This window comes from Schistocerca serialis, chromosome 2 (assembly GCF_023864345.2).
Source record: "Schistocerca serialis cubense isolate TAMUIC-IGC-003099 chromosome 2, iqSchSeri2.2, whole genome shotgun sequence".
NCBI classification, from domain to species: Eukaryota; Metazoa; Arthropoda; class Insecta; order Orthoptera; family Acrididae; genus Schistocerca; species Schistocerca serialis.
The window spans coordinates 905,060,913-905,077,336 of record NC_064639.1 but is presented as its reverse complement, the minus strand read 5'-3'; the positions used below and the strand labels follow the sequence as shown (position 1 = coordinate 905,077,336).

The 16,424-nt window shown below is 42.9% G+C and overlaps 1 protein-coding gene across 1 annotated transcript; it reads right to left on the bottom strand.

Annotated features, from left to right (window-relative positions):
- Window positions 1–347: 347 nt before the first annotated feature.
- On the bottom strand, window positions 348–1,291 carry LOC126458257 (trafficking protein particle complex subunit 5-like). Its single transcript, XM_050095175.1, has one exon. It carries the CDS (start codon window positions 1,180–1,182, stop codon window positions 610–612), a length of 573 nt encoding a protein of 190 aa, XP_049951132.1. The 5' UTR covers window positions 1,183–1,291; the 3' UTR covers window positions 348–609.
- Window positions 1,292–16,424: the final 15,133 nt, after the last annotated feature.

Here is a 16,424-nt window from a genome sequence, read left to right as displayed (position 1 = left end):
AGAAACTTATCACTGCTTGTTAAAGGAACAACACCTCTGAAGTGATTTCAGAAAATGTAACACCTACATTTGGATAAGTGTTTGAGTTATGCTCCTGAATACTAGTCCAATTCATCGCTTAACTACGGCTCCTCTTCATTAAAACTGATCAGAAGGAATACTGAGAAGTTGTACATATATAAGGCAGCAGTTATAATGTTCAGCATAGATTGGTAGAGAGAAATAAACCGTGATCAATTTTCCCCACTTACCTGCTTAAATATAATAAGTATCAACAACATTAATAAAGCCGACTGTAAAATGATTGTAAGGAGTTTTAATGGAATCTGAGCTCTTCACTACATATGTTTATATTTTCAGAAAAAGTGCTTTATTGTGAATGCCATAATTGCCTGTTCACAAAAATTAGTGTAATTTGGTTAGTTCTCTGACACTAAACATAAAACTAACATACACTTTTCAATATCATCTGACTGTTTCTTGCGCAACATGTCACACACAAACTATCAGGATAACACACTGTTACAATCCAGCCTCACACTTTTCCTCCTGTTTTGTATGGCAATAGGATGAATTCACTGACGGTTTTCGTTGTTCCACTGATGATATTTATCGCTCCTCCATTTGTTTGTCCTTAGTAATAACAGAATCGTCGAATTTCACCATATAAGTTGTGCCTTTGTGCCAATGCGCTGTCACTTTCGCTGGAAAACCACACCCGTTGAGGAAAGCTTCAACAATTCCAGCAATAAACGTCGCACAATTCAAACTTGACTTGTCTTTCGGTACAGATATGAATTTATTTACGAGCGGCTCTTTCTCTATGATGTAGTACGTTCTCTCATCGTCGTTTGCATGCTCCAGTTTGTCTGCTTCCTTCCCAAACAAAGTCTTCCACAGTGTTGACTTTATAAACAAAAGCATATTCAACAGTTTTATCTCACGTTTACAGTTTCTCTCTCGGACAAATAGCAAATCTATCAGTCTCACTCCAACATCTTGCCCAATTTCTGCAAGCTTATTCTGCAGTTCTGGTACAGTGTAGACTCTATTCTGACAGTACTGAACCAGTTCTGAAAACAACAACGCGTAGCAGCTGATGCTAACTTCACCTTTACCTCTACTGAGGGATTTATCCAGAATACTTGTTTTCGGACGAACGGTAGATATTCTGATACTCATCTTTCACAATGAAGTAACAACCTCCCTCTTGTCCGGCGGTGACAGCTCAATACCTGCTTGCCTGCTTCGCAAGAAGACTGATGCGCCCAGCGCCACAATGTAACAGGCTAACAGCTGAAGCTCTGTGTGAGAACAAATGACAGACGGCCGATATTACGACAGTAGCATTTTGAAAAGATTGCCGGCATGCCGTTTAGTAAGAAAAATGTTTTAACGTTTGATAACGTATAGAATGTGAGAATACAATCACAAAAGTTTGCATTTGCTTACAAATACTCTAACGTCTGACACAACTGATCTCATGCCTACTGAAGTAATTTAAATGGGTCTTGTGCGATACTTTTACGTACCATAAAAATGTCTATCGGTATGCCATGACGAGCTAAAGTCTTTCTCATAGGAAATAACTGACTTATGGAAATCAGGGTATCGTGCGCAGCCATGACTTACCGCTTATGTGGGATTTGAAAAAGAGAAATAGTGTGCTACTGCACAGGAGACTATAGTACTTTGACGGCCACATTTCATCTATTCATTCGTAATACTATTTCTGTATGTTATCATGGCTTCAGACTACACGATCAACAGAAACAGCCACTTTCAACCTGATAAACCATGTCTTAAATGCAGAGGGCAATCACAGAAATATCTCAGGTTTATTCCTGGACCTAACAAAAGCTTCTGCTGTGATTGATCATTCTGTGCTTCTGAGGAAGCTTGAACGGTATGTTGTAAGGCAACTCAGTGGATTAAATCATATCTGGAATATCGTTCTCAGGTAACCAAAATTAAGTACATGGAAGGAAATGAACTCCAGGTACACCTTTCAGAACCATGTGGACTAAGTCATGGTGTTCCACATGGCTCTATTTCAGGTCCCCCCCCCCCCCCTCCCCCTCCTCCTCCTCCTCCTCCTCCTCCTTCTTCTTCTTCTTACCTTTTTTAATACATGAATGATTTCCTATCACACATTAGGGATTCTGAACCTGTAATGTTTGTAGCTGACACTAGTCTATTGGTTGAAGTAAATAAAGAAGAAAATCTCACTGCATCTGCAAAAGATATTACAAGAGAAGCGTCTGAATGGTTTTCTAGACACAGGCTAATAATTAATCCCCAAAAAACGGTATTCATGAATTTCCACACAGATCAAAAGAAAAATGTGGCACAGCCTGTAATATGTATAGATAACCAAATCATTAGAGCTGTCAATGAAACTAAATTTCTTGGGATTCATATCCACGAAAATCTTAAATGAAGCACTTATATCACATCCCTAAATTCAAAATTAGCAAAAATGAGCTATGTAGTAAGAATTAAAAAGTCATTAGGCTTAGATGAAGCACCAGTGTGTACTGAAACAATGGATAGGGATTATACAAGGCACCTTAACATATATAATAATTTCCAGAGCAGTTAAAACAGGCAGGTGTTGTACCTTTGCTTAAGAAAGGTAATGCAGAAGTCATAGAAGATTACCATCCCATTTCCCCACTGTCAGCATTCTCAAAAATAATAGAAGCAATTATGAAAGACAGATTAATGAATTACCTGAATAAATATAACCTTTTAAGTGAATCACAGTTTGGTTTCCGAAGTGGGAAAAATACAGTCAGCCACAGTAGAATTCACTTAAGTTGTACTTGATGCTCTTGATAAAGATGAGTGTGTCATAGGCATATTTTTGGATCTTTCTAAGGTGTCTGATACAGTCGACCACAAGATTCTATTTAATAAATTAGAAGCAATAGGAATAAGAGGGGTCGCTAATGACTGGTTTCAATCATACCTAACAGATAGGGTACAAAGAGCAGAGATAACACATACCGGGTGATCAAAAAGTCAGTATAAATTTGAAAACTTAATAAACCACGGAATAATGTAGATAGAGAGGTAAAAATTGACACACATGCTTGGAATGACATGGGGTATTTTTAGACACATGAAAGATCTCTTGCATGCGTCGTTTGGTGATGATCGTGTTATCAGCCGCCACTTTCGTCATGCTTGGCCTCCCAGGTCCCCAGACCTCAGTCTGTGCAATTATTGGCTTTGGGGTTACCTGAAGACGCAAGTGTATCGTGATTGATCGACATCTCTAGAGATGCTGAAAGACAACACCCGATGCCAATGCCTCACCATAACTCCGGACATGCTTTACAGTGCTGTTTACAACATTATTCCTCGACTACAGCTATTGTTGAGGAATGATGGTGGACATATTGAGCATTTCCTGTAAAGAACATCGTCTTTGCTTTGTCTTACTTTGTTATGCTAATTATTGCTATTCTGATCAGATGTAGCGCCATCTGTCGGACATTTTTTGAACTGACTTTTTGATCACCCGGTACTTCAAATAGATCTAAACATTTAGTAAAACACTTATCAGAATCAAAATACATCAATATATTGGTTCCGCAAGGTAGCATATTAGGACCAATACTGTTCCTGATATACATCAATGACTTTCCCAGTAGTGTTACTTATGGTGGCAAAATTCTCTGTGCTGATGACAGCAATATTATAGTCACTGAGAAAACAAGAGAACTCCTTGCCGAGAAAGCAAATTAAACTCTCAAGGAAGTTTATGATTGGTCAATAAGCAATAAAGTGACACTGAACATAAAGAAAACTAAAGTCATGAACTTCAGTTTGAAGAGGAAAAATGACAATGCTAAATTAAATGTAGATGGCACCTCTATAGACTGTGTAACAAATGCAAAATTTCTAGAAATGAATATTGATTCTCAGTTGAAGTGGTATGAACACACAAAGGTACTTTCAAACAGAATGTCATCAGCATGTTATGCCCTTAGAATCCTACCATCACTGTGTACCATACAGTGTCGTTTAGTTACATATTATCCATATGTACGCTCAATTCTTAGCTATCACATTCTTTTTTAAGGAACAAATGCAAAAAATATGAACACAATTTTCAAATTCCAGAAAAAAGCCATAAGAATAATAACCAAAAATACTAGTTGAGCTCATAGTAAAGATCTGTTCAAAACACTGGGGATTTTAACTGCTCCATGTGAATATATTTACCCGTCAGTTGTACACATCAAAAGTAACATTGGTTGGTTGGGTTGTTTGTGTGAAGAGACCAAACTGCGACGTCATCGGTCTCGTCGGATCAGGGAAGGACGGGGAAGGAAGTCAGCCGTGCCCTTTCAGAGGAACCATTCCGGCATTTGCCTGGAGCGATTTAGGGAAATCACAGAAAACCTAAATCAGGATGGCCGGACGAGGGATTGAACCATCATCCTCCCCAATGTGAGAATAACATTAGTAATTACTGCACAAACAGCTCTGTCCATGTCCATGCAACAAGAGATAGACTTACCAAGAAAAAATAAACATAAAACTCAAAATAGAATTTTCTACCAAGGAATGAAGCTGTACAATAAATTACCAAAAGAGATTAAAGAAATTACAAAAATACACTCATTTAAAAAGGCAACTGAAAAGTACTTATTATGCAATACATTTTATACATTGAAGGATTACTTGGATAAAACAGAGTAGGGGTTTGATAAAAAAATTATACAAATAAATAATAATAATAATAATAATAATAATGATGATTATAAAACATCCAACATTCCACGTAACACCTTCACTTTATGTTTTTTCCCTTTCTAGAAATACTTACCGCCAAGCTATGCATAGCACAATAGAACACCTCTTCCTCTTTCTGAGCTCAACATCTCACTCATTATGGAGGGATGCTGACTCAGTTTTCATGATAGCAAATGGGAAGTTGCAGTACAGAAAATGGCCCAAAGACACAAAGAAAGATGAAAGTAATGAGAAGTAACAGAAATGAGAACAGCAAGACACTTAACATTAGGATTGATGGTCAAGAAGTAGATGAAGTTAAGGAATTCTGCTGCCTAGTAAGCAAAAATAACCAATGACGGATGGAGCAAGGTGGACATCAAGAGCAGACTAGCACTGGCAAAGAGGGCATTCCTGGCCAAGAGAAGACTACTAACATCAAACATAGGCCTTAATTTGAGGAAGAAATTTCTGAGAATATATCTTTGGAGCGCAGCATTGTATGGTAATGAAACATGGAATGTGGGAAAACTGGTACAGAAGAGAATTGTAGCATTTGAGATATGTTGCTACAGATGAATGTTGAAAATTAGGTGGACTGAAAAGGTGAAAAGGTAAGGAATGAGGAGGTTCTGCTCAGAATCGGAGAGGAAAGGAAAATGTGGGAAAAACTTCAAGGAGAAGGGACAGGATGATAGGACATCTGTTAAGACATCAGGAACTGATTTCCATGGTACTAGAGGGAGCAGTAGAGGGCAAAATCTGTAGGGGAAGAAAGAGATTGGAATACATCGAACAGATAAGTGAGGACACAGGTTGCAATTGCTACTCTGAGATGAAGAGGTTGGCACAGGACAGAAGTTCGTGGCAGCCCACATCAAACCAGTCAGAAGACTGACGCCTCAAAAAAAAAAAACTGAGGTGGTGTATTTGTCATACCAGAGAGACCCAAAGCTACCAAGATAGAAACTGAAGCTGCATGTGAGACAGTTTGGCCAAGACTCAGTATCAGGGTTGGCATAAAACGATAATTGGATCCTTCTATCGCCCACCACACTCATCTCCTGATATAACTGAAAACTCTAGAGAAAACCTCAGTTCACTTGTACATAATTTCCCCAATCATACTGTAATCATCAGCAGAGACTTTAATTATCCAACAATTAATTACAGCTTTGTTAGTGGTGGGTATGATTAGACATCCTGTGAAATTTTACTAAATACCTTCTGTGAAAACTACCTAGAACAGACAGTTAGTGAAGTATCTGGGCTATCTGAATAAAAATGTAAAAAATGCAACTCCAAAAACAATTTATTGGGTGCACAAAAAGAAAACAATAATACAATCTCCAAAAGAACAACAGACTCAATCCCAACTGCGGATCATCACAAATATAAAATAATAGAAAAGACCCGACTCTTCACGGGGAGAGAGCACAATAAAAGAATCCTGCAATGTCAAGATGTTCGTTGACTCTACCAAGTTCATCTGCAAGAGATCGGCCAGCTAGAAGAGGCGTCTGGCCATGGCTGCCGGGGTGGCAGCTCTGCATACTTCCAAGTGGTGAGTCAAACTACCCTTTGCCGACAGTGCACTGCCCTGTAAAGCCAGTTTGGTGGATGTATCTGCTGGAACTATTTGCGATTACATGCCTGTTGTATCAAAGTAGTTCCTGAGCTAGCTGTGACTTCTGGTGAAGCTGTTCTGCAGGCTGCACAAATGGGTAGCGGTCCCTGGTGGCCACTGATAGAGACCTGGTGTTGTGTTGTGGCCACCAGTAAATATTGGTGTTGACAACAGAGACGACGTAGGTTTTCCTGGTGAATATATGCCGTGTGATGCAGGCATCTCATATTGGTTGAACGTGAAGTGGGATGGTGATGCAGTAGGCGCTATGAAGTATGAAATGGGTGGCCACAGTAGACATCTCCCCACAGCCCCTGACCCCCAGGAGTGAGTGGAAGGCTCATCTCAACGTCGGGCCCCAGGGCAATTGGTGACAGGAGACCGGAGGCAGTCTCAGGTGCAGGATCCACCTCCATGGGCATACAGACCACTGCCAGAGGGTCCGCCTGGCGTGTACCGGTGGCAATGGTGGAGGCGGCGGTGGGGTGGGGAGAGGAGCACCATCATCCCCAAGTGCCGACAGTCATGGAGACAGCAGAGGAGATGGCTGCAGACCACACCAGGGGCGAAGCTGGTTGGTATGCTTCCGGCACACCATGCCGTCGTCGAGGGTGACTGCCACCACAGTGTGGACAATAAGTGACAAGACCCTGGCAGGAACCCACCAGGGACGATTCCAGGTGAACACCGTCGCCCAGACCAGATCCTGCAGAGAAAATGGGGCCGTGCCAAACACGGAGGAGCTGGCTGGGGAGAAGACAGAAACAGGAGAGACAAGGGGAACTGATGAGGGCACCGTGAAGATTTTCAACTGGGGATGACCCATCCTGAAGTGGACTGGTAGGAGGAAAGAAATATGGTAAGAGTTCATCCAGGGAGTGTTGGGGACGCAATTTCGACATCTGGACTTTGAATGTATGGACAAATGGTTTGGCTAATCCTTTAGATGCAGGATGAAAGGGAGCAGTATGAATCAACTGGATACCCAGAGTGGTGCAGAAGGAGATAAATTCAGCAGATGTTAACTGAGGGCCGTTGTCTGTCACCACTGTCTCCAGAAGGCCCTCAATGGTAAAGATGTGGAAAAGAGCTTGGATGGTATGGGCAGATGTCATGGAGGACATGTGGTAGACATAAGGAAACCCTGCAGCCACAAGGATAAGCCAGAAGGAGCCAAGGAATGGGCCCATGAAATCCAAGTGCAAACAGGACCAAGGAGAAGGAGCAGGAGGCCACAGGTACAGGCATTGACGGGGTGTTGACTGGTGCTGTTGACAAGAGGGACATGAGGCCACCATGCGGGTGATGGCGGCATCCACCCCCCTCTAGTAGACATTCTGGTGGGCAAACTGTTTCGTCAGGACAATCCCCCAATGACCAACATGCAGGAACTCCAACACCTGCTGGTGGAGGGAGGGCAGGAGCACAACCTGCTACCAGTCATTATCACCCAAGATGAAGAGGACCCCATCTCTGACAGACACGTCCTGACGGTGGTGCCAGTAGGCCCGGACCTCCAGCTGCAGCAGCTGACAACAGACTGATGGCCACCCATGCTGAATGTGGTGCACCAGCACCTGGAGGGTTTGGTCATCTGCCATGCAATATGTGACTAGCTTGGCATCCAGCGGCAAATCAGCCTGTGACCAGTTGCAGGTAACATTCTTACAGAGGAGGCGGTGAAGAGGTTCTGCCAGAGTCTTGGCACATGGGACGAAGCGGCGGTAGTAATTGAGTTGATCCAGTACTGACCTGAGCTGGGAGATGTCTGTCGGGGGCGGCAGCTGCTCAGTAGCCTCGACACACTGAGGCGTTGGTTGATGCCATTAGTGCTCAAAACATGGCCGAGGGAGGTCACCTGAGGAACAAACAAAAAGACATTTCTCCTTGTTGCAATGTAAGCCGGCACCCTGAAGAACATGGAAGAGGTGCTGGAGGTTCTTGGCCAAGTCCGGCGTTGAGATGCCAGAGACTAAGATTTCATCAAGGTAGTTAGCCACCCCCGGAATGTCTCTTATCAATGTTTCCAAATAACACTGGAAGATGGCCGGAGCATTGGCGACCCCAAACAGGAAGCGATTGTAACGGAAGAGCCAAAAAAGTGGTATTGACTACCAAGATCATTTTCGATGACTTCTCCAAAAGCAACTGGAGGTAGGCATCCTGCAGGTCAATTTTGGCAAACACCTTGCCACCAGCCAACCTACATCTACATCGACATCCATACTTCGCAAGCCACCTGACGGTGTGTGGTGGAGGGTACCCTGAGTACCTCTATCGGTTCTCCCTTCTATTCCAGTCTCGTATTGTTCGTGGAAAGAAGGATTGTTGGTATGCTTCTGTGTGGGCTCTAATCTCTCTGATTTTATCCTCATGGTCTCTTCACGACATATACGTAGGAGGGAGCAATATACTGCTTGACTCTTCGGTGAAGGTATGTTCTCGAAACTTTAACAAAAGCCCGTACCGAGCTACTGAGCATCTCTCCCGAAAAGTCTTCCACTGGAGTTTATCTATCATCTCTGTAATGCTTTCGCGATTACTAAATGATCCTGTAATGAAGCACGCTGCACTCCTTGGATCTTCTCTATCTCTTCTATCAACCCTATCTGGTACGGATCCCACACTGCTGAGCAGTATTCAAGCAGTGGGCGAACAAGCGTACTGTAACCTACTTCCTTTGTTTTCGGATTGCATTTCCTTAGGATTCTTCCAATGAATCTCAGTCTGGCATCTGCTTTACCGACGATCAACTTTATATGATCATTCCATTTTAAATCACTCCTAATGTGTACTCAACTGCTTCCAGTTGCTGACCTGCTATTTTGTAGTTAAATGATAAGGGACCTATCTTTCTATGTATTTGCAGCACATTACACTTGTCTACATTGAGACTGAATTGCCATTCCCTGCACCATGCGTCAATTCGCTGCAGATCCTCCTGCATTTCAGTACAATTTTCCATTGTTACAACCTCTCGATACACCACAGTATCATCTGCAAAAAGCCTCAGTGAACTTCCTATGTCATCCACCAGGTCATTTATGTATATTGTGAATAGCAACGGTCCTATGACACTCCCCTGCGACACACCTGAAATCACTCTTACTTCGGAAGACTTCTCTCCATTGAGAATGACATGCTGCGTTCTGTTATCTAGAACTCTTCAATCCAATCACACAATTTGTCTGATAGTCCATATGCTCTTACTTTGTTCATTAAACAACTGTGGGGAACTGTATCGAACGCCTTGCAGAAGTCAAGAAACACGGCATCTACCTGTGAACCCGTGTCTATGGCCCTCTGAGTTTCGTGGATGAATAGCGCGAGCTGGGTTTCACACGACCGTCTTTTTCAAAACCCATGCTGATTCCTACAGAGTAGATTTCTAGTCTACAGAAAAGTCATTATACTCGAACATAATACATGTTCCAAAATTCTACAACTGTTCGACGTTAGAGATATAGGTCTATAGTTCTGCACATCTGTTCAATGTCCCTTCTTGAAAACGGGGATGACCCGTGCCCTTTACCAATCCTTTGGAAACCTACGCTCTTCTACAGACCTACAGTACACCGCTGCAAGAAGGGGGGAAGTTCCTTCGCGTACTCTGTGTAAAACTGAACTGGTCAGGATGTCATCAACCTGGGGTATGGGACAGTAGTGAATAATAGACTGAGTATTGACAGTGGTCTGAAAATCCCCACAAACATAAAGAGATCAGTTTGGCTTCTCAAGGACCACAATGGGTGTAGCTCAATGACTATGGGGACTGGTGTCAGGATGCCCTCAGCCTCTAGGTGATGAAACTCCTGCTGTAGTTTGTCACAGAGGGCAATCGGTACTTCGCAGGCCTTGTGGAACTTTGGGACCACCGAGGGGAGGAGTTCGATATGGGCTGTGAACCCAGAGACCCCCGGAGATGTGGCAGAGAGCACACCTGAGAAGTCATCCAGAAGCTGCTGCAAGTGATTATCAGCTGACAACCACTGGACAGCTGGATCCGAGACATGCATCTTGAAGCCCAGTAAGGGAAAAAGATCCATTCCCAATAAGTTGGTGGCCTTGGGTGTGGCGAGGACCAAAACCCGGGCCATGATATTGTGAGTGAGGTGATGGACCCAAGCCAAGAACCACCCCTCCAGTTGCATGATGTCGTTGCTGTAGTTATTCAGGGAAGCATGGAATGGATGAAGTGGCTGTGAACTGAGGTGGCAGCGGGAATCCCCATCGATGATGGTGGCGGAGTGCTCCGCATCCACTTGAAAAGGGAGAGGAGTGCCATCCAACCACACAGTCGGAGTGATTGCTGCTGTCATGTGTGGAAAAACCAACTGCATGAAGCATATTGGTGGCAGTGGGTCCATCTCATCTACCACGGAGTTGGAGGCTTCCAAAGCAGTGTGGTCCATGGCTATCAACCAACAGGCCTCAGCTTTGTAACCCTGCTTTCCACAGGTCACCCTCCAGAAGAGGCAATCTTGCCTCTGATGTGTGACAAAGCATTGACTACAGGAGGGCAACCGTTGTCGCTGCTGCTGCGGCCGCTGTTGGCACAGATGGGGACCAGTGCCCTGGTCCTGGAGGGTGGGTGCAGCCTCACAAGGGGGCCCCGGTGCTCCTGCAGCAGTTGTGATGATGTGAACCAGCATCACGAGGAGCGAGCGGCAAAGACCTGCACCGGGGACTGCAGAGCGGAATCAGAGCAAAAGGACTGCTCATGAGCATGGACAATGGATAAACAGGTGTCTAAAGAGGGCTCTTTCAGCTTCAGAAGATCAGTCCATAAGGTATCATCTGGGGCACGGACAAGAATCACATCACAAATGAGTGCCGAACCATAAGACTGCTTGCAATGGGGGTTGCCACAGAAAAAACAACAGTCACAGGAGAGACCTTGCAGTGAAGCAAGCCTTTCCCATTATGACGACACAGGAAGCTTCTGACAACAAGAACTTGTGATGTGCTGCCATGACATGGACTTGAGATTCAAAATAGTCAAATAGGCTGAAGTCAATGCCTCATAGGAGAGAGGATGAGATTCTGCATCAAGATGCAACTGTTGCAGAAGGTGATAAACTTCTGGTCCCACAAAGACAAGAAAAAAATGTGTGTCACTGAACGTCACCATTGACATCATGAGCAATAAAGTGTTGCTCCAGATGAGCCATGTAGTTGCCCAAGGCTCAACAGATTTGTCAAACTTGGGAAATGCAGGGGACACAGCACAGAGCCCCATAAGCAGGGAAGTTGGGTGGGAGCACTACATAGGCACCCCGAAGGAGGGGGTGAGGGGGGGCGTGCCTGTAAATGCTGAATAATGAGCTCATTCATTTGTTGCATACTTTCCAACAGCGCTATGACTCTCTGAGGGTTCATCAGTACCTGGAAGACTCTCTGCCATAGTGGACAACTACCAAGCAAACGCGGGAAACTCTTAAACCAACTCATCGCCACTGAAGTATCTGCACTAGCAGAATAGAAATGTGGAAAACCCAAGTCCAAAAACAATTTACTGGATGCACCAAAATGAAACAACAATGCAATCTCCATACTCTATCCCAACTGCAGATCATCACAAATATAAAATAACAAATAATCATTGAAAAGACCCAACTCTTCAGGGGAGAGATCACAATAAAACAACTCGACAATGTCAAGATGTTCGTCAACTATAACAAGTCCATCTGCAAGAGACTGGCCACCTATAAGAGGCGTATGGCCATGGCTGTCAGGGTGGCAGCCCCATATACCTTCAAGCAGTGTGTCGAACTGCCCTTTGCCGGCAACGCACCGCCCTACAAAGCCCATTTGGCAGATGTATCTGCCAGAACTATTTGCGATCACGTGTCTGCTGCATCAAAGTAGTTTCTGGGCAGGCTGCGACCTCTGGTGAAGCTGTTCTGCAGGCTCCACAAACGGATAGTGGTCCCTGGCAGCTGTTGGTGGAGACCTGGTGTTGTGTTGCGGCTGCCGGTAAATATTTGTGTTGACAACACAGACAACATAGGTTTTCCTGGTGAAAATATGCCCTGTGATGCACCCATCCTGTGTTGGTTGGACATGAAGTGGGACGCCGATGCAGTAGGCATTATGATATATGAAGTGGACGGCCACAGCAGTTAGGAACCCCAGTAATGATGGAAATATATTCGATCTAATGGCAACAAACAGACCTGACCTCTTTGAGGATATCCACATTGAAACTGGTATCAATGACCATTAAGAGTTGTGGCAACAATGATTATCAAAGTACAAAGGACAAATAAACGAAGCAGAAAGATATACATGTTCAGTAAATTAGACAAATATATATATATATATATATATATATATATATATATATATCTAAAAACAAAGATGATGTGACTTACCAAATGAAAGTGCTGGCAGGTCGACAGACACACAAAACAAACACAAACATACACACAAAATTCAAGCTTTCGCAACAAACTGTTGCCTCATCAGGAAAGAGGGAAGGAGAGGGAAAGACGAAAGGATGTGGGTTTTAAGGGAGAGGGTAAGGAGTCATTCCAATCCCGGGAGCGGAAAGACTTACCTTAGGGGGAAAAAAGGACGGGTATACACTCGCGCACACACACACATATCCATCCACACATATACAGACCATTTTGGTCTGTATATGTGTGGATGGATATGTGTGTGTGTGCGCGAGTGTATACCCGTCCTTTTTTCCCCCTAAGGTAAGTCTTTCCGCTCCCGGGATTGGAATGACTCCTTACCCTCTCCCTTAAAACCCACATCCTTTCGTCTTTCCCTCTCCTTCCCTCTTTCCTGATGAGGCAACAGTTTGTTGCGAAAGCTTGAATTTTGTGTGTATGTTTGTGTTTGTTTGTGTGTCTGTCGACCTGCCAGCACTTTCATTTGGTAAGTCACATCATCTTTGTTTTTAGATATATATTTCCTACGTGGAATGTTTCCCTCTATTATAACCATATATATATATATATATATATATATATATATATATATATATATATATATATATATATATATATATAGTTTCATAACTTGAAACTTTCAGCACAGGTCAGGAACATGTAGAGAACTCTGTCTTAAGTTGAAAAGAATATTTAACTATTGCAGTCTTTCTCAGTGTATTCCACTAATGAATTCTTCTCGGTTTATCAGCCGAGTGGTAGCGTCATCTTGTTGCAACGTTTCGATCCTCATAGAAAAGTTGCGACAAGATGATGCTACCACTCGGCTAATAACCTGAGAAGAATTCATCATAGTTGACTATGCATTGGATAGGTATGTACCCAGTGGAACAGTTCATAATGGGAGGGAACCCCCATGGTGTACATCATTGTAAAGAAACTTCTACAGAAGCAAAACTTACTGCATAATAGGTGTAAAACAAAGTGCAGGGCTACAGATAGAGAGATGCTGAATGAAACGTGTTTAGCTGTCAAGAGAGCAATGCATGATGGCTTCAATGATTACTGTGATAGAGTATTGTCAAGTGATCTTTCACAGAACCCAAAGAATTTCTGGTCATATGTAAAGGCTGTTAGTGGCACTGAAGTTAGTGTCAAGTCCCTAACGAATGAAACAGGTACTGAAATTGAGGGTAGCAAAGCAAAAGCTGAAGTGCTTAACTTCATTTTCAAATGTTGCTTGACAAAGGAAAACATAGGACAATTGCCCCAACTTGATCCTCGTGCCACTGTAAAGATGAATGAAATAAGTATTAGTGTCAGCAGTGTTGAGAAACTGCAGAAATTGTTAAAACTGTACAAAGCTCCAGGCTCCATGAAATCCCTGTCAGATTCTATACTGAATTTGTAGCTGAGTTACCCCCTCATCTAATTATAATCCATCATATAGCCCTCAAACAAAAAAAAAAAAAACCATACTCAGTTCTTGGAAAAAGGCACAGGTCACACCTGTCTATAACGAAGGGTGATAGAAGTGATTCACAAAACTCCCGTACAGTATCCTTGATATCAATTTGTTGTAGAATCTTAGAACATATTCTGAGCTCAAACATAATGAGGCATCTTGAACACAATGACCTCATCAATGCCAACCAGCGAGGATTTTGAAAAGATTGATCATGTGAAACCCAACTCGGACTTTCCTCACGACATACTGAAAGCTTTGGATCAAGGCAGCCAGGTAGATGCAGTATTTCTTGATTTCCGAAAATAATTTGATTCAGTACCACACCTATGCTTATTGTCAAAAGTACAATCATATGGGGTGTTGTTGTTGTTGTCTTCAGTCCTGACGCTGGTTTGATGCAGCTCTCCATGCTACTCTATCCTGTGCAAGCTTCTTCATTTCCCAGTACTTACTGCAACCTACATCCTTCTGAATCTGCTTAGTATATTCATCTCTTGGTCTCCCTCTACGATTTTTACCCTCCATGCTGCCCTCCAATGCTAAATTTGTGATCCCTTGATGCCTCAGAACATGTCCTACCAACCGGTCCCTTCTTCTTGTCAAGATGTGCCACAAACTCCTCTTCTCCCCAATTCTATTCAATACTTCCTCATTAGTTATGTGATCTACCCATCTAATCTTCAGCATTCGTCTGCAGCACCACATTGCAAAAGCTTCTATTCTCTTCTTGTCCAAACTAGTTATTGTCCATGTTTCACTTCCATACATGGCTACACTCCATACAAATACTTTCAGAAACGACTTCCTCACACTTAAACCTATACTCGATGTTAACAAATTTCTCTTCTTCAGAAACGCTTTCCTTGCCATTGCCAGTCTACATTTTATATCCTCTCTACTTTGACCATCACCAGTTATTTTGCTCCCCAAATAGCAAAACTCCTTAACTACTTTGTCTCATTTCCTAATCTAATTCCCGCAGCATCACGCGATTTAGTTCGACTACATTCCATTATCCTCGTTTTGCTTTTGTTGATGTTCGTCTTATATCCTCCTTTCAACACACTGTCCATTCTGTTCAACTGCTCTTCCAAGTCCTTTGCTGTCTCTGACAGAATTACAATGTCATCGGCGAACCTCAACGTTTTTATTTCTTCTCCATGGACTTTAATACCTACTCCAAATTTTTCTTTTGTTTCCTTTACTGCATGCTCAATATACAGTTTGAATAACATCGGGGACAGGCTACAACCCTGTCTCACTCCCTTCCCAACCGCTGCTCCCCTTTCATGCCCCTCAACTCTTATAACTGCCATCTGGTTTCTGTACAAATTGTAAATAGCCTTTCGCTCCCTGTATTTTACCCCTGCCATGTTCAGAATTTGAAAGAGAGTATTCCTGTCAACATTGTCAAATGCTTTCTCTAAGTCCACAAATGCTAGAAATGTAGGTTTGCCTTTTCTTAATCTATTTTCTAAGATAAGTCGTAGGGTCAGTATTGCCTCATGTGTTCCAACATTTCTGCGGAATCCAAACTGATCTTCCCCGAGGTCGGCTTCTACCAGTTTTTCCATTCGTCTGTAAAGAAATTGCGTTAGTATTTTGCAGCTGTGACTTATTAAACTGATAGTTCGGTAATTTTCACACCTGTCAGCCCCTGCTTTCTTTGGGATTGGAATTATTATATTCTTCTTGAAATCTGAGGGTATTTCGCCTGTCTCATACATCTTGCTCACCAGATGGTAGAGTTTTGTCAGGACTGGCTCTCCCAAGGCTGTCAGTAGTTCCAATGGAATGTTATCTACTCCCGGGGCCTTGTTTCGACTCAGGTCTTTCAGTGCTCTTAAACTCTTCACACAGTATCGTATTTCCCATTTCATCTTCATCTACATCCTCTTCCATTTCCATAATATTGTCCTCAAGTACATCACTCTTGTATAGACCCTCTATATGCTCCTTCCACCTTTCTGCTTTCCCTTCTTTGCTTAGAACTGGGTTTCCATCTGAGCTCTTGATATTCATACAAGTTGTTCTCTTATCTCCAAAGGTCTCTTTAATTTTCCTGTAGGCAGTATCTATCTTACCCCTAGTAAGATAACCCTCTACATCCTTAATTTGTCCTCTAGCCATCCCTGCTTAGCCATTTTGCACTTCCTGTCGATCTCATTTTTGAGACTTTTGT

Bases quoted from the DNA above. Each gene is read 5' to 3' on its own strand.
- LOC126458257 (XM_050095175.1), bottom strand. From the start codon at position 1,182: ATGAGTATCAGAATATCTACCGTTCGTCCGAAAACAAGTATTCTGGAT.